General features: G+C 43.3%; 1 protein-coding gene across 4 annotated transcripts in view; it reads left to right on the top strand.

Moving 5' to 3' along the window:
* The window catches only part of LOC147750899 (src substrate cortactin-like), a 144,394-nt gene that overhangs the window by 100,178 nt on the left and 20,255 nt on the right, over window positions 1-23,961 (top strand). For all 4 annotated transcript variants that reach the window (XM_086918702.1, XM_086918730.1, XM_086918712.1 and 1 more), the window contains exons 10-12: window positions 3,827-3,882; window positions 6,100-6,169; window positions 15,034-15,179. In XM_086918702.1, the coding sequence (XP_086774828.1) occupies window positions 3,827-3,882; window positions 6,100-6,169; window positions 15,034-15,179 (272 nt within the window). The remainder of the gene's footprint in view (window positions 1-3,826; window positions 3,883-6,099; window positions 6,170-15,033; window positions 15,180-23,961) is intronic.

Consider the following 23,961-nt stretch of genomic DNA (forward strand, 5'->3'; position numbering starts at 1 on the left):
GAGATGTCTCTGAACATTTGGTAGTCCATAGCTTATAAAAACCTTCGGCAGCACCTTTGCAGTTGAATAACTGATCTTCTAGAACATACAGGTTTATTGAGAAAAAACAGACGCTATTTAGATTTCTCAACCTCGCCATCCGCAATTCTATATCGCTGCAGTAGCAAGCTCAACAGATCCACCTTCGCACTTGCATAATGAGTTGCAGTTCCAGTAATATCAATGCATTTGTAAGTGATCATCTTCGGCCTCATGAAAGGTGTCGTAGCCTACCATAATGACACACTCTCCACTTACCTTTACAGGCTCACGATTGACTCCTATGAACACAACTTGTGCTAATAACAATGCACCACTGTATAACTAAGCTTTTGGTGACATGATTGAACACCATCCCATCTTGATCAAAAAGTCCTGATCATCCTAATAAAAAATGATCTTTCAAATATATGTAGGAATGGCAGATGAAGAAAATAATATAGAACGACAGTTAGTTCAGCAGAGCATTAGATTAAAGTGAAACAGATTTTACAACAGAACCAGAGGCAGGGATTATGTTTACAGACCTAGTACATGTTTTAGTAAACAGTATATGCTAAGCTAAGCACAATTAAGGACTCTGCTCCAGAACAATTTCTGGGTTACGTATAATTATCACAGCTTATAGAAGAAACCCTGAATTTTTTGTCACAAAAAATAGATGTATTATGAAATCGATTTATTTTATGGATTAAAGCATCATAAATTACAACACTCTGGTGGTTAACCGGGGAATTTAACAAAATCGATCATAGGACACATATTCCTCAAACTATACTTTTTGTACAATATAATTGGCACACATTTTCCAGAATCCCTTTCTAAAGTCATTATTCTCACCTGCTGTTTTTTGCTATTATCCTTAAAAGCGCTTTCATAAAACAATTCTTGTGGCATTAGCAATCTGTAAAGAAATGCATAAATAAAAATGTAATAAAAAATGAAGTCGAAGATTATAAGGAAACAGGTTGAAAGGACACACACACACAATACACACACATATATACATATATACTTGAAAAAACTAAAGTTAGCAGGGAGTTACGAATGACAGCGATGTAACATGGGTAACCCCAAAAGCTCTAAAGACATAAAATTCAGAAGGTAAGGTACTACCTAAACCATAGCCTGGGAGTCAAATTTCTTAACACCGCCCCACCAGGCATAAAGGGCGGTATGGTATAAAGGTGGTACATAGATCCTTTCCCACAAATTCTGATGTGTACATTCCTCTCCCCAGAGGTTATGTTTTTTTCGGCTCCTTCCTCATTGTTTTCTGCCTTTTCTGCAAACAAAAGTTAATCATTTACTATCGGTATCATAAATAAATGTTGGTCCTCTCTGCAATTCAATGTAACTATCTGAGGCATGCAGTGAATCTGTATGATGGCTGGCGTAGCTACGTAGAGGCAACAGCCATAGTCACAACCCTTGCTTCGAGAACCTGACATGCTTCTGTGCCGTTTGATTTGTGGCGCGCTGTAGCATCACGGATGCAGGTAGCCCTGGGTTCTTTAGTCTCAAGCCTTGTGGTGTCTCGCGCTATAAGTCAATCAGGATGTCATATCATCTACATTCATCTTGTCACAGGAAGGGTTGGAGTCAGGAGTTTCAATAACCCACCCCTACCTCCTGGCTAGTTGGGGTGTGTAAAGGCATGAAGTTGATAGCCACCAAAACACACCGGCATACCTCTCCAACAAACTGACCAAAGCAGGCTGCACGCGATCACTGAGAAGCTCCAACACCCTCCTACTTATCCCCCTCTTCAGAAAAAGAATTCCACTCAGCCACGCTCCTTTTCAGGCAATGCCCAACTTATTTGGAATGACCCTCCCAAAAGACCTCCGCTGTAACCAGTCCAACCCCAGCTTCAAAAAAGAACTCAAACTTCTTCTACTTAATAAATACTGGGGTTTATAATCCCTCCATGGTAGCCTCACCCCTCTGCATCACCCCACCTAGCTGCTACGCATATGACTTGTGACCACCCGCCTGGCCAACTCCCTATCCTTCTATCTGATCACCTTACCTCCCCTCCTCATGACCCTCAGTTCTCTTGCATGTTTTTTGTATACTTAAGTGAGGCTTCCCGCCAAACTGTGACCGCTATTTGGTATTACTCATAGTGTCTAGCAATTGTTTTTACTTTTTTATCTAGATGTCATGTATCCTATGTGGACTTGCTCTCTTATTATCCCATTGTCTGTGCTTATACACCCTGTACCTGTATGGAAACACCCTGTAAAGCGCTCTGATACTCCTGGGTCCAGCAGTGCTATATAAAACCTCTTAAATAAAATAAATAAAACATGCTCTAGCTTTTAGTTTCATGCTTCAGTGCCCTGAGGTGCGAGCGAATTGTGTACCTGCCTTGAGTGTCCATCCAACACCAACAGCTAAGTAGCTGAAGCGAACAGGTACAGACCACAGGAAGTAGGTGAAAACAACTGTTGATTCTATGTGTGCACAGGTGAGAGAAAGTGCGTGTGTACATGTGAGAGCATGTGTATGTGTTGGTGCGTGAGCATTTGTGGGTGTTAGTATGGTTGAATGTGTTCTAGGGAGTGACAGCAAAGTGATTGAGAATGGATCACAGTGAGTGACGATGAATGTAACTGAGTGAGAAATATTGAGTTTGAGTGAGTGCGAAAAAGTGATTCTGAGAGAATAAGGGAGAGCATGTGAGACTGGGAGTGAAAGCATGAGTGAATGCAAGTGAGTGAAAGGGGAGAAAGGAAGCCATCCTGCTTGAGGTATTTTGACATATGGGTCACCCCTTGTGTATGGATGATAACAAAGGCAAAAGTCTGGTACTGCCAAATTGTGTGCAAGTCTTGGGAGAAGGGGAGGCTGTGCCAGTATGCTGGTCCTGACACAATGGAGATATTATTGAGAAATGGGGGCACCCCCTGTACATTTTATAAAGAAATGTTGTAAAATCCTTTGGAATGTCGGGCATCATTGGTTTGGAATACAATGAAAGTACTTGACTATTAAGCCAGTGCCCTTTCAGAGCCTATGGCTTGTTAGCAATTTATTTAATACTTGTGCTTAAAAATCCATTATTTGACTTAATTGTTTAACAATTTTCTTTGGAGTGAACACCGACAGCCCCCCAAAATGCCCCTAGAAGAAAATGGACTTGCTCGTTTTTTCTCGTTTATGCACTGGAATTCGGGGACAGTATTATACCCCACCACTTTCAAAGATCACCAGCTGCCATTGTCCCCCCCCCTCCACATCTTGGCTAAGCTCTTCTCATAGCCTTGTGTGCTGTTCCACTCTATGTTGTCTGTTCCAGTGCTCTCAGATGCTGTCTTTCTGCAACCCTTTTCTTACTGTATCTCCAGTGCTATTTCTCATTATGTCTCTTCTCTTTCCCAATCCTCTTTTCTCTCTACTCAAACTTTTTTCCAGGGCACTTAGTTAAAAGCTGTAGGTTTGTAGTTCCTTTTTAAATCCCCATTGACTTTCTGCCTGCTCCCTCTTCCTATATCTTCAAGCCTATGCATGCTGTCTCTTTCTGTGTCCTTAGAACTCTTCCATATGCAGTTTCTTACTGTGTCCTTGTGTTCTGTCTGTCTGTCAACACACTATTTCTTCTGTATCCACATCTGATGTCTCCTGCATTCTTTTTCTGTGTATGTCAATAGGAGCTGTCTCACTACATATTACAACTTCCCATGTCCTCATGTACAGCCTCTAGTGTTGTTGCAGCCCCTCCAAGCATGCTCAAGAAGTTAACTCTTTTTAAGTAGGTTATTTACTTCTTTGTATCCCACAGACCATGCCAAGGGCTTCGGCGGTCGGTATGGAGTCCAGAAAGACCGTGTGGACAAGGTAAAGCTTTTGAGGGTTCCTACACAGATGCATGTTTCATCTACTCTTCACTTATCAGTTCCTGACTTTACTTGGTCCTGAGTACCCTAAACTGACAGACTCATCACATCTAAGTTGCTTTGACTCCTATAGACAGTAGTCATCCGTACTCCAGATATTTCCTCTTTCAACTCTCTGGGACTAGGAGCAATTTTTAAATTTGGAGATCCTTGCATTGTGACTTGATATTTGTCTGGGTTTGGCTGAATTTGTTTGAGTTGTAGAGACCCCACCATCTGTGGTGGTTCTTGGCACACTTGCAGCCAGAACACCATCAGGCTGCACACTAAAAAGTGTAAAAGTGTAAAAAAAAGAAAATAATATTGCAGCAGGCCTTTTCCTTTTATGCAATTAGGATTTGGGGCACCATCCCCATATCCATCAGAACCACACCAATGTTGCTTCAATTTAGAAATAATTTGAAGACACACCTCTGTAAAGAATACTGCATAACAGTGCATTAATTTCCCATAAACCAGCTACCTTTCCTATCATTTTTAAACGTTATGCATATGTACAGGGCTCTGCTGGCTTTTGACCAGGTTTGCACTATAGAAATTCCACAATCATACATACGAAGACACTAACTCTATTCTTAATTATTTTTTATTTCTATTAATTTAAGTACAAACTAAACTTAAGCTAACTTCAATGCCAAACCTAACCCTCAATTAATTTAATGAAATTAAATATGTTACCTAAATGTAACCCGGATGCTTTCCTTATAACCAATTTATTTTATTTAAAGTAAACGCAAACAACCTTAACCTATCCAAATTGCCAACCCGAAGCCTTAGTTAATTTATTTTGCTCAAAAATTAACTAAATGCTTTTGAACCTTCCTTACCCGATGTAGTAGTTTTTCAGTAGTGGTAATTCTTATGTACTATCTCAGATGTAATGGCACTTTGATCCAATTTAGCCGAGGTAGGGGCACTATAGCTGTCGGTGGTCCTATTTTACCCCTACTACTCGGTGCAGTTCTCCTTTTAACCTCAGCTAATTTTGTGAAGCACTATAAAAAAAAATACATAAATTGGATTTTGCTATTTGTTTCCACTAAGGTGTGCTTCACCTGCAGGTCAAAAGTGACTGATCAGTAGTATGGTCAATACTATTTTTCCTTTACATTCTGATATTTGTGGGCCTGCATTTTTTAAAGAACTAACAGAATTGAAAGAAAAGAACAGCAGAAGACTGGATAGGTTTCCGCTTGGGTTTTTCTTTTTGGAATCAAAACCCAAAAGAAAACAGTATGGTGCACTGCTTTGCCATCTTGATCCAGCTGTGCACCAAACTGTAAAAAGCATTGGCAGGAGTCACTGTGACGGCTGTTCTTGCCAATGTTTTAGAAATTAATGCCAGTTTGGCAGTCCTTTCTAAATTTGGAGGGTGGCACCTCTGTCAGGGCGATGGAGAAATTTCCTCTGTCACCACGACAAAGAAACCGATAACACGCAAAAAACGAATCCGGCCCTCAATCTGTTGTAAGTCAAGCTAATGGCTACAGAGTAGGATAACCATGCACCCCAGAGATCTGATCACTCAAGCTAGATGTCCTTCAGTTGAACAGGATTCCTGCAGATGGACATGGACTTGTGGCTTGTCACTCTACAGACGTTAACACTAGGGCACAGTGAATATGTTAGATAACTAAGTAGCCAAGCTGCACAAACCATGGATTAGATAAAGACAGAATTACTGCTAATTATAAAGAAGTTATACTGAAAGTAAAGTAGTCCTAGTATAGTTATTAGGAGGATATTCTCAAGCAGGCGCACCAGGATCACGATGAAGGCAAAGGAAATCCAGTGTTCATAGAACAAGCAGTGTTTGTCATTGGTATGTTATTTTTGCAGTTTGGTTTTGGTTTTCATTTACAGTTTGCAGTTTGGTTTTGGTTGTCATTTACAGTTTGTTTACTATGTTTTGTGACTTTTTTTCGTTTTGCATTTTAACTGTATTTCATTGGTGTTTTTGCTTGTTTTCATAGCTTTGCCAATTTAGTCATTGATTAGACCATGCTTTATTGAATGTGAGTGTGCTTGTGTTACTTTTAGCCTGTCAGCAAGCTTTAATTTGCTTGCTTTTAATCTGTGTCAAGGGTGTCTTTTGCTAGTTCTAGTATCATGGGCGGGTTTACAATGTTGTGACAAGTATTCTGTCTTTTCTACCTAGAGTGCTGCAGGGTTCAGTCAGATGGAAGCGCCAACATCATCTTATGAAAAGACCAATCCTGTGGAGGCTGGTAAGCACACTCTGGGCTCCAAGCTAGCAGGTGCTTAGCCTTGAGAAAGCCTGTATGTGCCCAGTTCTATGGAGGGCTGTAGATGGTCAGCATTCAGAAGTGTAGCTTGTGGTGTCATATGGAGGCCAGTATGTGTCCTGTGGATGGTGTTATATGCTCCTTGGAACGTGCTTTGTGAAGGCAGGTCGGTATGAAAAGAGAGGGACTATCATCTTCATATCTAATGGCTTTTATTCACTTCCTGGTTCACCATGTAGCAAAGTGGACACTAGATCACCAGAGGGAGTACACCCTTGGAACTCACCTCACCAACATTACACCACCCCAGAAGAAAGAATTTGTGATTGTCTTATTTACTGAACCCCTGGGAGTTACCTCCATAGCCTCTGCAACACCCTGGGAAATGTTTATCCCATGAAATTATCCTTAAGACCTCAAATGCTTATACATGAAATGAAACATGTAAATGTGTATAGGCATATGATAAAAGGAGTTCACCCAGGGACCCAGCACGAAAGCCTCAGCACCACCATAGGAAAGATGGCATGGAATCACCTTATGGAATAGAATGGTAACTCTCCTAATACAGCCCCAGTATAACAGTGGGGGAAATTGGCATGTGTCATTGTTAGGGAATACACCCTTGGACTGCTCCTCTTCATCAGCAGCAAACAAGTCTCTTCTTTGAGAATCTCTAACTGAGGCTTGCCTTACTAAGTCCAAGAAACTGGACCTGTGGTTTTCATGAGGAAAAACACAAGTGAGATTTACTTGCCAGAGGTGTAATGGAAACAGGACCTTGGAATCCTGTAGGGACCTCAACAGTCTATGAAGACATTTTAGGAAGCGGGCCAGGCATCTCTTTCAATAATATGCCCCTGTCACCCACCCCAGTATACCCCAACTCTGTACCGTACACTTTACCACCATATGGAAGATGACCTAGAACAGGGATAGGGCTTCAACCATGGGAGTCAACTCATCAGTTCCTTGCACCACTCCAGCAAGCAGGAAATTGAGAAGGATCACCAATGAGGATTATTGTAGGGAATGCAACCCATTCATGTGCACTTTTTGCCCCTTCAAAATGACAAGAAACAGACTCGGGTGACCTCAAAGGACTTAAAACCTCTTCCAATTGATAAGCAGTTTAACACAGATCTTCAGAGGGAAATTGTCCCCTGTGCCAACTGGCCTGTCTAAAGACCTAGAAACACATATCCTTTCCTATCCACTTGTGGACAGTGACCGCTTCTTCTGCAGGTTGTTTCTAGCTTGTAAAGGAAACAGTAAGAGTGAGGGTGCTTGTGGGTTTGTATAACAGTCTTCCGCCCTAGGAAAAGCTGACAATCAGTCCTATAAGTACAATGAATAAAGTGAAGGGATTTTAAAAGTGATGTGGCTTAAGAAGCGTATGTTTGACATTTCCACAAGAGGCATAGCCTTTGTACACTAATACATGTAACAATAGAATTATGGATGATAAATACATCAATTAAAGTCTTGCTGAAGAACGAATTATGAAATCAACCGGTAACAACATATTAATCTAATTGTTTACATAGCACCATTATCCTGTGCCATGAGAAATATAAGCTATTTTTAAGAGGTAGCAGCACCTTGTCTGCTTGGTATTGCTACCCTTCGAGAGTCAGATGTTAATGGTGATAACTTGGAATAAAATCGTGTTCATGACTTTGGGACACCAGTGGTAAACAGTATCCAAGATGTTGCTTTGTCCCCAAGTCCAAAGTTCTCCAAATTTATTGTCAGTTTGGAAACCGCATCCATTGATACTTAAAGGCAAGCATAAACGCATAATTTAAATCACATAAAACAAGCAAGCAAATCTTGAAATTCATTAAAATTGATTGAATTGAGTAAATCATTGTTCCTGCCCAATCTATCTTACTCAACCCAACCAAACACCAATATATTGTGACCAAAAGCAACAGAATATAGCAGCTAAAGCAGCTGCATCCCATAGTTCAATAAACTGTAATCATGCAAAATACAAAAGTCTATAGCAATTAATAAAAAGATTATTATTAATTACGGACCACTTTTAAGCATGAATTCGAATGATCCAGGCAGAGTATAAAAACTGAGAAGATTAACCTGGGGTTCATAGTGGTCCTGCAAATTCTTAATGCAACACGATACTTCCTTGTCTCCTATAACTTACATAGCAGCTTTATCGAGTTGAATCCAGCTCTACTATATGCTTTACATAAAAATAAAATATAACCCTTGATTTAATCCTGGGACTTGCACGAAGGGCATGTTCTGGAAATCAGGCCCTCTACTTACCAGTTGCTGCAGAAAGAGGCCGTCAGTAAGTTCCCAACCTAGTTTTTATGTAGAGGGTTCTCGCCCACCTTGGTTGAATGTAGTCTGTAAAATCCTCACATTTAAAGTTCTATTTAATTAACAAGAAATCATTGGTCAAGCTTTGTCATGGACAGAAAAGTGACCAAAAGGCCTCAAACCCTAAGTTAATAAGGAACTTCTTTACTTCGCCTAACCAAGGGATTTTGTGTACACTCGATTTCTCCAAAACATCCAACAGACTCTCTCTGTAGGGTGAGAGATTTTTCACCATCCAAACTTGAAACCAATACAGAACATGCCTCAATTTCACATGGTCTACTGTAGATTTCAAGGTCAAGCCTAATCGAATAGGTAACTTAGGGGCACTCTGATGGAGTCTCAGAAGAGAGTGGAAAAAACTATTATCCATTTTTTCAAGCTTGCGAGAGTTGCAGTAATCCAACAACTCTGAGCCATACATAGCTGCACTGACCGCTTGTGCTCTGTATACCTCTAAAGCTGATGAGGACGATTGGTGAATGTCCTGTGGTTTAGCAAAGCAATACTTGTATCTATTTGTTTCAACCAGGAGAAAGTCTCAGTTCCCAGTTCCAAGGCAAACATACTCCCTGACTCTCTAAAGGGGACTTCCAGCCAGAACAATGTTTATAACAAAACTTCTTCTAAAGGTTAAAAACCATCATTTTTGTTTTATGTGTATTTAACTCCAACCAGTGATTGGAACAGAACAGCATAACACTATCCAGAAGAACCTGTAAGCATTTTTCCGTTTTGGACAACAACAGTGTCATCAGTGAAAAGGAGGGCTGGCACTTTGCTCCCCGCCAAGACAGGGGAATTGGTGGTACAATTATATAGGAAATTAATGTATCAATTAATGAAAATTAAGAGCAAAGTAGGAGCAAAAACACACCACTGTCGTACCCATGTCTTTACTGCAATTCTAGGGGTAAATTCACAGTTGAGGCCCCACATAACCTGAGTTATCATAGAGTGTTGTTGGCTCAGTAAATCTAAAAGGTCGTGGGTGAATTTTAGATCTTGCAGAACTTCCCACAGCTTGCCCCTTGGGACCATGTCAAAAGCTGTCCGGAGGTTTACAAAGGCAATGTAAACTCTACTCCCAGGAGACTCAGTTTTCCATTTTATCAAAAGAAAACAAAACACTTGGTCGACTGTGCTTATAACTTCTCTAAAGCCAGCTTGGTGGTGGCTAACAATATCTTTTTCTAACAGACAGGTTGTTAATTTATGAAGAACCTACCTACAAAAAATATTTTGAAAACTATCAATTAAGCTGACAGGACGATAATGTCTGAGGTCTGTTTGAGATCCCTTCCTATGAATTGGAATGATCATTGCTCCCTTCCAGGTATCTGGAGTGGGGGAACATGCAGCTACAGCATTTAATACACATTAATGTAAGGGGTCCCTACATCTGGTTCTGACTTAAAAGGATCAACTGGTATTTTATCTACTCAGCATTGGCATGAATTTCCGGTTTCATTGGTCTATTGCTTCAACTGTGTGATAAAAGGTGTCAGAAAAATGTTGAGTTTTCAGAATTAGCTGCTTCTAAAAGACTGCCCAAGATGCATGTTTCCCAATTTAATCTACCTTCTCTAGTCACAGTTCTGTATAAAGCTCTAGAGGATTTTTTTCTGCAGTTAGTGCCCAATCAAATAGTGGCAATAGGGTCAAGTATCCTAAGACGCAATGACTGTTGAACCATTCCTTACCGGTATTGGTACACTAGCAGTCCTAATATTCTTTTTTTTTTTAAATCACTTTTAGGCCTTGCAATAATAGTATATGCACATGCATTAAAATGTGGGATTGTGTAAGTTAGTGCTAACAGTTTCCAGTTTCTTACTTACTGCATTGTACATGGAACTCATAGCACCATAACTGCCACAAATGCTTGATCATTTAACCTTTTTACGGTTATTACAGATGACAAGGGGATCAACTAGTGATCCAGAAGCCTCAAGCAAGTCGGAAATAAAGAGCCATTCAAATAGAAGGCTAAGGAATTGTGTTCACTCTCTTATCTATCTAGTACCTTCAAGTCCTTCAGCGAACGCCATAGGGAAACATCAATAAATATATAATCAATGATACTAGGACGAAGGGGTCTCCAGGCGATCTGGAGGCATGCAACCGTTACAGCCATGAACTCCAAACAATAAAGAAACATCTACTAATTGCAGGTCCGATTTAGAAGGATTTTCCTTGGAGAAGCTGGTGGATCTGGAATACGCAAGTAATAATTTTCTTCCCTGGCCACCTCCATAAGTAACCTGGATTGTTCAAAAGCAGTGCTAAAATCGCCCCCAATTATAAGAGCAGAATCCCCTCTGTGCACACTAATAATGTTCCTCAAGCAATTTAAAGTGACAGATGCAGTGGAGTTTGGAGAACTTCTGTTGTACACATGAAGTAGAAAAATTGTTGACTTGCCCTTTGGCGATAGACTTTAGGGCACGTATGTCAGGAGACCCAATGGTAACTAGTTCTACACAAATATCGAAATAAGAGGTAAATAAGGTCCAGCAGCCATGCTTCTTATCAAGGTTTAACATGTGTATCAACAAAACTAGAGTACATTTTCCTGTCTGAGAAGGATTAAAGATAACAGTTGGAAAAAGAGAGAGAAATGTGAGGGGGATATTCCTCATTAGGAAGTGTTCCCTCACACACCCATGTGGCTGTCATGCTTCATCATCGGGCTTTTTGCTCCTCGTGGGGCTGGCGCTGCTATCCCCCTCTGGCTCTGCGAAAGGGCTCTTTGTCAGATATCTTTATAGTAAAACAGCCGTGATGGTGCGTGCAGGTGTGCTGAGCTGACAAGTGAGTGTAGCTGTGATTTAAAACTACTTTAAGAGTACCCGGTGACGAGTTTATTCAGGGGTCCCTTTTGTAGGTTAAAAAAGGAATTCAAAGATTGACAGTCGATGCAGTATTATGAAGCACGACTGCCTTGTGAGTGAAGTATAAAAACATAGTTGTTTATACTTAGCCACATCGACATGTTTCACACCATCTAGTCCAAGAGAATCCAAGGCGTTTCTTCAGGACCTTCACTGCTGTTTTACTATAAAGATCTCTGACATTGAGCATGTACCCTAGTTTTGTTGATACAACTAGTTTCACACTACAGGCCAATGATGTTTTAGCGTTTATAATTAAGACACCTGTGGCCAGACAGCAGTGGATTATTTGGCTGAGGCTTGATAGTTTATATATCCTTGTCAATGTAGCTCACCAGTAGCCTACGTTTCTTAAAATATACACACAATAAACGAGTCAACCAAGGCCCCCAATCCTTGTCGCTTTGCTTTGCCTTTATACCTGCGACGTTCCAACTAAGCAGGGTTCCAGATCTTTCTTTCTCAGTGAGAGAAAGAGGTAGAAAGTTGGATCCCTTCACCCATATACATGAAGGGAAGGAGAATTGGTACATTATAATTTATAATAAGAGTACAACCCCTATTGCTGTTTGAGTTAGATGGACAGTTAAATCCGGAACCCAAAGGCCATTGTATATCCTTGACCTCGCCTACTGTTTTAGGGCCACCTACACAATTCTGCTCAAATAAGTAGGTCAAAATAGGTCACGACTGGGCACTTGACTGACCAACTGCAGCTGGGATTTACAATGAATTTCCAAAAATTATGTTAAGGAGGGAAGGGCACAAGATTACTGCATAATTGTCTACTCTCTCGATTAAGTCCTGCCGACCTCCTACTATGCTGCTAGGAAGTAATATGGTCAGAACAGGGAACAAGATGGGTGTCACTATAGAGCCTGGAGGCAGAACACTTAGGTCTACAACCGCCTGCCTTGTGAAAGTGCCCAGATGTAAGAAGGCCAGGACTGGGGGAAGATCGTTCAGAGTAGCTGCTGCCAAGCTGTGGAACAGTCTGCCTGTCGATATTCGCCAAATCCCCCATCTCCTTCCTTTCAGGAAATGAATTAAAACTTGGCTCTTTCCTCCGCCCCTTTAAATCCCCAGCCATAGTTCAACCCCCCGTCTAAGAACCCCCAGGAGTAGCCAACAGCGCCAGGATACCTGCCAGGTGACAGTCGCGCTCTATAAATATTTTAAATAAATAAAATAAATAAATAGGCAGCTCCCACCCCACCCCTTTAAAAAACTTGGGGTAACTTATTTAACTGCATTCTAGAGCCCTGGGGAGAGACTGTCCAAAGGCTGACCGTTATTAAACCTTTCGCCATCCAGGCTTATTTTAGAAGAATAATCCCACTGACTTGAAGGGTCATGAGACGCACTGACCTGATCCAATGAGCACCTTGTTTCTCCTCATTTCAGGATTCTCGCGTAATCCGGTGTGCAATTTCAGAACATTGACTGGGCTGAGTTATCTGCAAATGACAGTACAAATGCTGGTACCTCTAGACACTAATCTCCCGAAACCCAAGCTCCTGCATTATTAGCAGAAACAGCGATACTCTGATGGTCTGATGGCCCCAGTGGGATGTGGAACAACTTGTGAGGAGAAAGATATTCTTCCCCTCCTCCCTTGGGCTGAACTAGCACTGCTCCCGAAATTACCCATGGACATATAATATTGCCTTTGGGTATTTTTTTTTAATTTTTTTTTTTGCGATGTTGTGCAATTTTTGATGGTGGAATTACTAGATTTTCGCACATTGATATGGGACCAATCCTTGTTGGGCTGCTTATTCTCCATGTAGCTTGTACCTTGTGGAACGGTTGTTACAGTATGGAGGCCTAAAACAGATGCAGGATCTCAACAATTGGCAAAATCTGGGGCATGATTTGAGAGTAGACTGGTTACATTTGATACTATATGTTTCAATGCCTCAACCTCGATTTTCAATGACACAATCAGAGAACAATTTAATTTGAATTTAGCAGCAAATAATCATGGGTCATAAACATAGTTTGAGTCTCCACACTATGCATCAACATCGAAGAGCACTCAGAAAACTCCCTATTGAGACATGGATTGTCCTGCAACAGAGTAGTAAATCGGTTTGTGTACAAAACATTAAAATCCTTAAAGAGATTTTAGCTTGTGGAAGGAAGGTCAGGAGCACCACTAGAACTTTGCAAAAGAGCTAACTGCTTGCTGGCTGATTATGGGAAACGTTAACCTTTTCTCAAAGAACTTGGCAAGCTCAGTTTGTTTCGCCGATTTGCCAAGAGGCCTCCCATTGTTGCACAGTATAGACTTCACTTCTTCACAATTAAATGGTCAAATTCATCAATTACACAGTTAGTAGCAGCATGTTTAACTAGTTTGTTCTTGTTTTGTTTAGCTCTTGGGCTGGCAGCAGCTTTCCTCTACTCCATGTCCAGCAGATGTAGAATGGAACTGTCGCTGCTGGGAAGACAAAGCAAACCCCCGAAAGTTGCCAAATAATTTTAAGTATATCAATAGGCTGTTAACCCAACACATCAAGTACCTTAAAAACCATAGAAGGCTTGACGGAAGTCAATGATAGCTAAGGCATAGCTTTACAGTTAAAAAACATACATGAAGAGGATCCATGGAATACCAAAAGTAAAAAGGAGAAGACAAAAACCGGGCCCCTTACACCTCCTGCGAACAAACCAAAGGGGTGGCCCAGCACAGCCTCTTCCAGGTGAATACGGGCAAAGATGGGCCCGCCCTTGACCCAGACTTTGTCCTGGTGCCACCCACGCGCACCCTCACTGTGGTACAGAACTCAGGGCTCAATAGCTCAAACCAAAAGGGCCCCCCACCACTTGCCCTCAAGGTTCCAGTTAGAAGAGAAAGTTCCTGTGACAGGTAGTCCCTTCTGCAGACATAGTGGCTGGTGACCAGTTCTGGGCTCTTGCGCGGCAAAGCAGAACTCCGCACTAAATTTCGCAAACCAAAAGGGCCCCACCTCCTGCCCTCGAGGCTTCAAGTAGAAGAGAAGGATTCTGGGACAGGTAGTCCCTACTGCAAACGTAGTGGCTGGTGACCAGTTCTAGACTCCCGCACTGCAGGGTGACCCTCAGCGCTAAATAGCGTGAAACAAACAGGCCCCGCCTCCTGCCTTCAAGGATCCAGGTAGAAGAGAAGGATCTTGGGACAGATAGTCCCTACAGCACACGCAGTTGCTGGTGACCTGTTCTAGGCTTCCACGATGCGTGGCAGCCATCCGCGCTAAATAGTGTGAACCAAAAGGGCCCTGCCTTCTTCCCTCGAGGCTCCACATAGAAGAGAAGGAGCCTGGGTCAGGCAGTCTCAAACGCTGAAATAGTGGCTGATGACCAGTTCTAGGCTCCCTAAGTCATAAAGGAGCCCCTAGTCCTATTTCGTGTCAGCTCCGGCATGTGACAGTCAGACAGGTACAGCTTTGTTTACCGTGATCCTCTTGTCCCCGACTCAATATCTGTTTTTTTTGTGTGTTTTCTCTACTGTGCCTCATGGCAGGCCTTAGTCCATTTAAAGCACTCCTGATAACCACCAGTAACTTTGTGGTAATACATATGAGGCTTTATTAAAGCCCTGATCATGCATTATTTTCATAGCATCCAGTGGTGCCAGCTCCCTGAAAGCACGCTTTGAGAACATGGCAAAATCTGCAGATGATGAAAACAAGAAGCGGGCAGAGGAAGAACGTGCCAGGCGACAGGCCCGGGAGAAGCAGGAACGGGAGCAGGCCCAGAAGCAGAAGGTGAGAAGTAGGGTAAATAAAGCATGAATTGCCTGCTGAAAATTCACTGTTCTAAAGAGAGGCTACTGTGGCTGAGAACTTGTCTGTAGTAACTGGACATATGCCGGAGGGTCTAGCAACATCGTTGTTGCATACAAAATGTGGTGGTTTGGTAGAAGTGCCATTGCCAGAGATGCAGCCTGCTGGTCACTTTAAAGTTAGACTGTAAGAGAGAACATACATAGGCATCAGAGTCAGATTAAATGTTCTACTGAGAGAGATGATATTAGGTGAGAGAGGTATGTTCCAGGGCTGTTGCTGTTTGCCGTGATTGGATGTCTGTGTGAGACATGGTGCCGAAAATGATTGGTCATGACCAGGATTCTCCTGCAGTGATATAGGAGAGTGTGAATTGTACCAAACCAGATGTTGCATGACACTAGTGAACGTAGTCGTCTGTAGGCCTCTTTCATTGTTGATATTTAAGGTTTCATTCCATCATCCACATGATGAGGACGACAGTCTGCTGCTCAGACTGAAACATGCAGAATCATGGCTGTGGAAGTTTTGTAAGGGATGTACCATCTTTGTCACACAGACTGCAGTAGACACACACACCTTAATACAGTTAAACTATATATATATATATATATATATATATATATATATATATATATATATATATATATATATATATATCTCACTGAATATGACTAATCTCTCTGCATGAATCAGTACAAAACTATTAGTTAAGTCTCACACAAAGCGGACAAACATGGTTTGGGTGTTGAACCAGCAATCACAAAAACAGTTCACCAAAAAGACCTCTCCGCACGTCGTGTTCTTTAATTTCTAGCTTTGATTACTTGTGCTTGTAATTGGGATTGACCTTACAGCGTTGTCTGGGCAGGTGCAGGGCCAGACTGGCTGTAGCGGGCTTCGGGCGTTTTCCCGGTGGGCCGGTTTTACAGCTGTGCTGCAATATCGTCCCCTTGTACCAAAAGCAGCAGCAGTGTTCCCGCCAGCAAAGCCCCCTCACCCCTCCTGTTCGACTTAATTGCCAGGGCGGGTTTGCGTTCCCAGTCTGGCCCTGGGTAGGTGCATCTGGCCGCAGTCAAAGATTCTGATGTTGTGCATCATCCTGCCAACTAATAGTTGCTTCTGTTATTGTAAGTTGTATTTTTCAACAGAACAAATATGGCCACCAGCTCCAGGCATGCCTGTGATCACACCCCCCCTATGACATTGACCGGATCAATCTCTTCTCCAAATTGCAATACATTGTCTGGCCTTTTCCAGATCATAGAGTTCAGTACATAAATTGGAAACAATAACAAAAAAACTCTAGAGAACCGTGATAAGATCAAAAGACTGAGCCAACGGGACACTTGTCAATGCGGATTTTGGGGTTGTACTTGAGAGAAAGGCTGTATCACCTTGTATCCATGTTTATAATTTTAAGGCTCTTTGAGGGCCAGAGAGGTGGAATGAGAATGTATAATGCTTATTTTAAGTTGTCCTTGTATAGGTATTTAGCATTCCAAGGATTGTCAAATACCAGGAGACCTGATGATGCTTCCTGTTTAGACGGAAGGCAGTTCTTGCACAAGCCTCTGTAAATCAAGGCAAATACTAGGCTAATACCTAATGGCATCTAACCAATGCTGTAGTTTGAAAGTCTTTGTAGAGGCCTTAGAGGGAACTCAGAAGATGAACATTCCAGTTTTGGTTCTGACACACAAGAGCCTTATTCACAGATGAGTCCAAAAGGAGTAGAAGGCGGCTTATGATACTTCATCCCAAGAACAGAAAAGAATATTCCTTCGGAGTCTATCATAGTCCCCAAGGACCAGATTCAGATGGAGACCCACAACACTCGATCGTCCTGTGGCAAACATCATCTCTGTCACTATTCGAAATCACTGGTAACAGAAATATTGTTCAATAGGAAACATTTGGGGTGATAAAACCCAAATGTTTCTTTGGTACACTAGGCTCCACAAAAACTAAAGCCATCAAAACAAGATGCTACCAAAGTGGGCCATCAATATACGAACTAGGCCGAAAAAAGCAGAACTCTTTAGAAATAAGTGAGGATGCTCAAAGGCATGTTGTTGAAAGACCTCGGGACGAATCCAATCTCTTTCAAACCTAATACTTTTGAAATAAAAATGTACAAGATGTTAATGCCTGTGAAATGTTTGTAGTGAATATAAACAATAAGCCAGTGCTGCTTTGCCCAGAGAAAGACCTCTTTAGCAAGTAGAGATGATATATAATCGGACACTTAATATCCTTGAATTACCTACCAGCAGCCCAGGATGTACATGGTGGATGAAATTAATCTTGTGTCCCGTGATATCATCCAAACTGTATTGCATGAAAAAATAACAGAATGGCCCTATAAACTGTATTTTTTTCCGCCACCTCCAAGAGATGACCCTGCGTTCAACAAAAGTATCATACAGAGACCAGCCAATATCTTCATCTAAATGGAGGGAGCATCCGCAGACACAGGGTTTTCTGTTGCACACACTGTGACCCAGAGCAGCAGGAAGCACATCCTTGCCTCTAGTAGAACAATTGCAGCATACAGACTGTTTAACTTCTGCCCTTATTAGAATAACAGTCCAAAGAATTAAGAATAAATATTTGTCAGCACCACAAGAGAGTTTTTGTAAAGGAACAACGAAACTGAGACTTCTCTGGTTACCCTGCCTGGAAGAGTTCTAATAACCCAGGGACAGGAGAGGTTGCTTTGTTATATTAATATCTGAACAAGGTAGGGTAGGTGTAGCCTTGAGCCGTGTCAACCTTATTAGTATGTGGTACCATTGTGAGCAGTGAGTCATTTTCCAGTGTTACCCTGGGACAAGAGAAAAGATGTGCACACATGTGTGCAGGAAGTGAAGGAAACTTGAAACATGCATTAAAACATTGTGAGGAATCAGAAAGATCTGTAGCAGGCAGGAGACAACAGTTCTGTTTTTTAAGACACCTTACTAGCTAGGCATGCAAGACTGAAAGCAAGCAGTACAAGCTATGGCACTCATTTGTCAGCAAAACCTTGTAACAGCACCAAGTGTCTAGAAACCTCTTCCATACTAGTATAGAAGAGTGTGCTTCATACCAGGTCTGTTTGAAGTTGTCTATGCTGCGATCCTGTTTGCCTTTAGTAGGCCACCACAAGTAGTGTGCCCAGGAGTCTGTGAAAGCATTGTATAACAGGAAGAAAGAGAGAGTAATTGAATTTGCCTGGGTTGGTACGTGAATAAGTAGCAGAGCCAGCAGGTGAACAACTGGTTACATTTCTGCAGGGGAGTGTCTAGAGAAAGACCTAAGTGTTATGGGGTTTTGCAGCTAGTTATTGTAATTTGGGGAAAGTGATAGGAGAGCTAGGTGCAAGGCAACCGCAAAGGACTCCAGCCCTGCACCCCTGGAATTGAGGTGGGGGTGGTGGAGTAGCCTCTCTTTTGGGAGGGTCCGATCCTAGGCATGTCTTTCTGTATGAAATGATCCTAAGAGTCCCAAACCTGGCCAGTGCAACACAGAGCGAGGTATGAATTGCAGAGGGGCAGACTCCCTGAGGCAACCCTCAGAATCGTCTTCAAAGGTATGCATGCGAAGTGGAAAAAAGGGATTTGGAGGAAAGCCCGGAACTACGTTTGTCTAAGCACCAGTAACTGGGTGCTGTAAGTATGTTCACTGTTAGAGCTATCAGTCCCCCTGCATGGTCTATGGGGTGAGCTTTGCCAAATACTTCGTCCTCAGCTAAGTACTGCCCAAAGGTTTCCTGGCATGCTTGCCATCTCATTTAAACGTTTGGGGAACGCATGTGATTTAGACCCTGTCACCGGCTCACATGACTCTTTGACTTTCCTTTCCAGATTACCATGGTGATGTACTTTACTAGATCTGTTTCCCGGTAGGCGGTCAAACAGGCCCCAGGTTCCCTGGGTGCCAGAGACTACTTTTCTTTGTGCATTAAGCCCAGAGTGTGTGAATTAGGACCAGGCACCCCTGCAGCAAAATGCAAGTCTTTGTTTGTGGATAGTGTTGTCTATATATTATTATCATCATTAATATTATTATCAACAGCATTTATCCAGGGGCGGCCTCTCCATTAGAGCAGAGGACCGCCGCCCCCACCACCAGCAGAAAATAAAAAATAATAAAACTGGTTCTAAACCGGTTTTATTATCGTTTTATTTGAATCCCCTGGACCTGCCTACTGGACTCTGACGAGTCTTGGGGGCGGGTCCAGGGTATGACACTGCTGGTGGGAGAGTGGTGGGCACTCCCTTCACTGCGCATGAGGTGTTTGGCTGGCCGTCTCAGGCCGGCCAAACCCATCATGCGCAATCAGGCTTTCTCCAGCCTCGGCTGCGTTGCTGGGCCTGGAAGAGCAGGAACGGGCTCAAAGTGTGCCTGGGAGCGCAAGTTGCCGACACTCCAGCAAATCCAGAAGCTGCTCTCATGTGAGCCTGTGCCCAGGGCCAGAAGAAGGATGAAGCGATGCGCGGGAGATGGTGGCAGCAAGATAAGTTTATTTTCTTTTTTCTTTTTTTGCCCCCTAAACAGTCTCCACCTCACTCCTCCCCACCTCCCTCCTCTGGCCTGGCCCGCCTGCCCACTTTGGCAGGGGATGGCCCGCTATTGCATTTATCGTGCACATGGCTTACCAGCACTAGCCATCCGTGCTGGAGACCAAACCAATTAAACAAGTATTTTTTCAGATGCTTTCTAAAACGTAACAAATTATCATTAAGTCTCAGTCTGATGGGCAGAGAGTTCCATAGTTTGGGAGTCAGGTAGGAAAAAGAGCGTTCGCAAATTCTGGCCCTCTTAATTTTTGGAACTGTTAGAAGGCCTAATTTCGTTGACTGAATTCTCTGTTGGCCTTGTAGGAGTTAAGATGATGATCTGTTGGCCTGATTTGTGTTTAGTATGATAAGCAACGCATAGTGCCTTAAATTGAATTCTTTTGTTTATTGGCAGCCAGTACAGTGTGGCAAGCACTGGGCGAGCTGACTGGAACCAGTGGGGACCTAATAATTGCACCACTGCTTTCCAGATGATCTGCAGCTTTTTAGTCACTGAAAGTGGACTGCCTAAAAACAGAGAATTGCGATAGTGAAGGCGCGATATTATGAGTACCTGTTCCACTATTCTTTGTGCCTCCATAGGGAGCCATTTGATCATTTTTCTCAAGGCTCTGAGAAGGCCCAAGCACGTCACTGTCCAGAATGACTCCCAGACTTTTCACTTTTGGTTTGGGGGATGGACGATCTCTTAAGGACGGAGGTCGGGTAAGTTGGATCTATAAAGATGGGTTGTTTCCAACTACCAAGACCTCCGTTTCCGCCCCATTTAATTTAGGAAAGCTCGCCGCCATCCAGTTGGTGGCTTGCTCTAAGCACCTATTTCGTTTTTTGGATGTCAGATCGCTGCTGGGAGAAAGAGAGAAAGTAACCTGGGTATTGTCAGCATAATAAACCATAGTAGAGACAAGTTAGCATATAATGTCCGATAATCGACAAACGTATACATTGAAAAGTGTGGGGCTAAGGGAGGAGTCCTGCAGCACACCACACTTTAACTCGGCTCGAGAGAACACTAGTGGGTTGGAGGAGCAGGAGACTATCTCTGCTGAGATTGATGCTGGGCCTAGTCTGGCAGTTACACTTTATCCCTCTGAGGTGGTAAATACGAGTAATGATCTAAAGATCCTAAGTTGAAATATAGCTGGCATTTCCAGGAAATTAGATGTTTCTGATTGGAATTCACTGATCGAGTCCTATGAGATTTGTATCTTTCAAGAGACTTGGAGTGTGGAACCCTGCCATAAGGTTGGCTACACTACGTTTTTTGTTCCAGCTATTTCCTCACACACCCGGAGAGGTCGCCCTTCAGGAGGTCTTTTAATTTGGATCAACATCTCCTTGGGCTGCCACACTAGACAACTTGCTTCCAAAACTCCTGATATTTTAAGACTGTCAGTGAGGGGTCCACACAGAGGGCTCACAATTGAGATATTTAATATCTACGCCAGAGGCACTGAATCTCCAATTATTTCTATCCTTGGAGAGGAGCTCAGTAAGTGTAGCAAGAATGCAAATGTCTTGGTCACAGGGGATTTCAATTGCACTTTTGAACCCCTGGCGGATGAAGACATTTTGGGCACTACCGATGAGGATGGTAGAAGGGGCATTCCAGCCCTTACTATTCCGCCTATTAAGAGATGGTCCCAACGGGCCATCCAGCTGAACATCTTGACCTTAGAATTTGGCTTGAGGGCTGTGAATGGTAGAACATCCTCAGACCCCTCAGGGGCCCACACATTTAACAGGGTAGACCATTCCTCACGGATAGACTACATTTTACTTGACCTAAAGCTCTGGAGTTATATGAGAGATATGGAGGTACTGCCAACCACAGACAGCGAGCACAACCCGCTGTCTTTAAGCCTAAAGTCTATGTGGCCATCCCCACTCGATGTTCCCCTACCACAACCCAGAATAACCTCAGATGTTCGTCCATCAAATGGGGGAAGGCGCCTTAAATGGTGCACGGTTGTCCTTGATGATGGGCTGGTGCAAAATTTAGGGGCCCTGATTGAAGGGGCAGTATCCAGGTTGGACACCTCCATCTGGGCCCCGCCTGAGGTTCTCTGCCTCTTTTGCAACACCATTGAAGCCCTGGGAAGACTACCTATAAAACCATGTAGGGACGCCCACGCAGGGGGTGATCAGAAACCGAAACATAATCCGGGGTGGTTTTCCAAAAAGTGCCGGTCGTCAAAGACTTGGTGAAGGCTGTCAAGCTAAAAGATCTTGCGCTGATTCGAACCGCCAGGAAGAATTACAGGCTTACCATTAGGGAAGATAGGAGGGATTGGGATGATCAGTTTTGGTGTGATCTAAAGGTTGCCAGTGTAAGGAGGGATGCTGGAGGTTTCTGGAACTTGGTAAGGACCAGGAATAGGCCCGATTGTACCCTTATTAATATCACGGTGCAAGCGTGGTTTGATCACTTTTGTCTTCTTTATTCCACCCATCCTGTCGAGGGGTTGGGGCCGACTACATCTCCTGCTTTGGGCCTCTCTGAGGCAAGCAAGGCGTTACTTTTTACATCGAAGGAGGTGGAAGACGTGATCAAATCCCTAGTGCCAAACAAAGCAGCAGGCCCTGATAGGCTACGGGGGGGCCTACTCCGTTCGCATCCCCAGATTGGGGTAAACTTATATCAACTTTACTCAATGCCATTATGCATGGTGCGGCGATTCCAGACTCTTGGAAGGGGGCTGAGGTCGTCCCGATTTTTAAAAAGGGCTGTCGGGACGACCCATTGAATTATCACCCTATAAGTCTTATAGACTCCACACAGAAGGTAGCCGGAAAGGTTGTCCTAGGGAGAGTGCTCCATTGGGAGGTCAAGAATAAAATTCTTTCAGAATTTCAAACCGGTTTCAGGCCTGGCACTGGAACCATCGAGCAGGTTTTTAGACTGATGCTCATTTACTGGAAGGTGGTAGTACTAGGCAAAGGCAGTCTCTATCTCGCTTTTATTGATCTAAAGACTGCCTTTGACCTGGTGCCTCGGGACCGCTCTTGGGGGGTACTTCTCGATCTGGGGATTCCTGCATACATTTGGTCCTTGTTGGTGAAGTTACACGATGGGAACTATGCGCAGGTGAGGTGGGGCACCCAGGGCCAGAAGACAGCCAAAATTCCAGTGGATAGGGGCGTCCGCCAGGGGTGCGTCCTTGCCCCCACCCTGTTCTCACTATATGTGCACGGGGTGGTGGAGCATCTTTTAAATCAGCCATCTGACGCTCCCTCTTTGGCGGGAAAGAAAATACCCACGCTCCTTTTCGCTGACAACACCCTGCTCATCTCAAAGTCCCCAATGGGCCTACAGAACCTCTTGGACAATTTTCAATCTTTTTGTAGGAGCAGGGGCCTCAAAATCAATACTGATAAAACCAAGTATTTAGTATTGAACCCCCCCAGGAACCTTGGTCGCCCTCCTTCTCTAAACCTTGTGCCCTTGGAAAGGGTCAAGGAATTTGACTATTTGGGTATTCGTTTATCTGATTCTATGCAGTCGGGACCCCACCTCCAGAAAATGCTGCTGGGTCACAAAAGGGTTGTGGGGGCACTGATCAAAGAGCAACGCTCATTCTCATTTAGGCCTATTGCCCCAGTCCTAGATATTTATAGAGCAAGGGGAGTTAGTGCAGCGCTTTACGGGGCTGAACTTTGGGGATTAGGTACTATTGACCATCTCCTAAAATCCGAAAATACATTTTTAAAGGACTTAATGTGACTTCCCCATAGCATCTCCACGCTTCCCTTACTGTTGGATATGGGTTGTTGCTCGATCAGAGTCCAGGCCCAACTGCGCCCGCTTGTATTGTGTGCACGTTTATGGAAAACTCCCGATCTTGCTAGCTACGCGGAGGGGCTAATGGAAATATTGTTAATGCCCGGCTGGTCAAGAATCGGGTGGCTTACCAATGTTAAAACAATGTTTGACAATCTGGGTCTTGGAGATGCTTGGGCATCCATGAGTGCTCCCCTAAATCTGTCCTTCAACCATGTATTGGCAGTGGGTAGCTAACAAACTAAACTCAAACCCCAAGCTTAGTAGGACATCCACTGAGTTCCTTAGGATCAAGGATGTCCCCCTTTGTGAACCGTATATGGATTTAATTTCTAAATCCTTTGATCGAGCGCTGTACTTCAAGTTCAGGGTGGGTTTGCTCCCATTGAGAGAATTATCTGCCCGCTGGAACATTCCC

This window comes from Lissotriton vulgaris, chromosome 1_1 (assembly GCF_964263255.1).
Source record: "Lissotriton vulgaris chromosome 1_1, aLisVul1.2, whole genome shotgun sequence".
In the NCBI taxonomy this organism is placed as follows: domain Eukaryota; kingdom Metazoa; phylum Chordata; class Amphibia; order Caudata; family Salamandridae; genus Lissotriton; species Lissotriton vulgaris.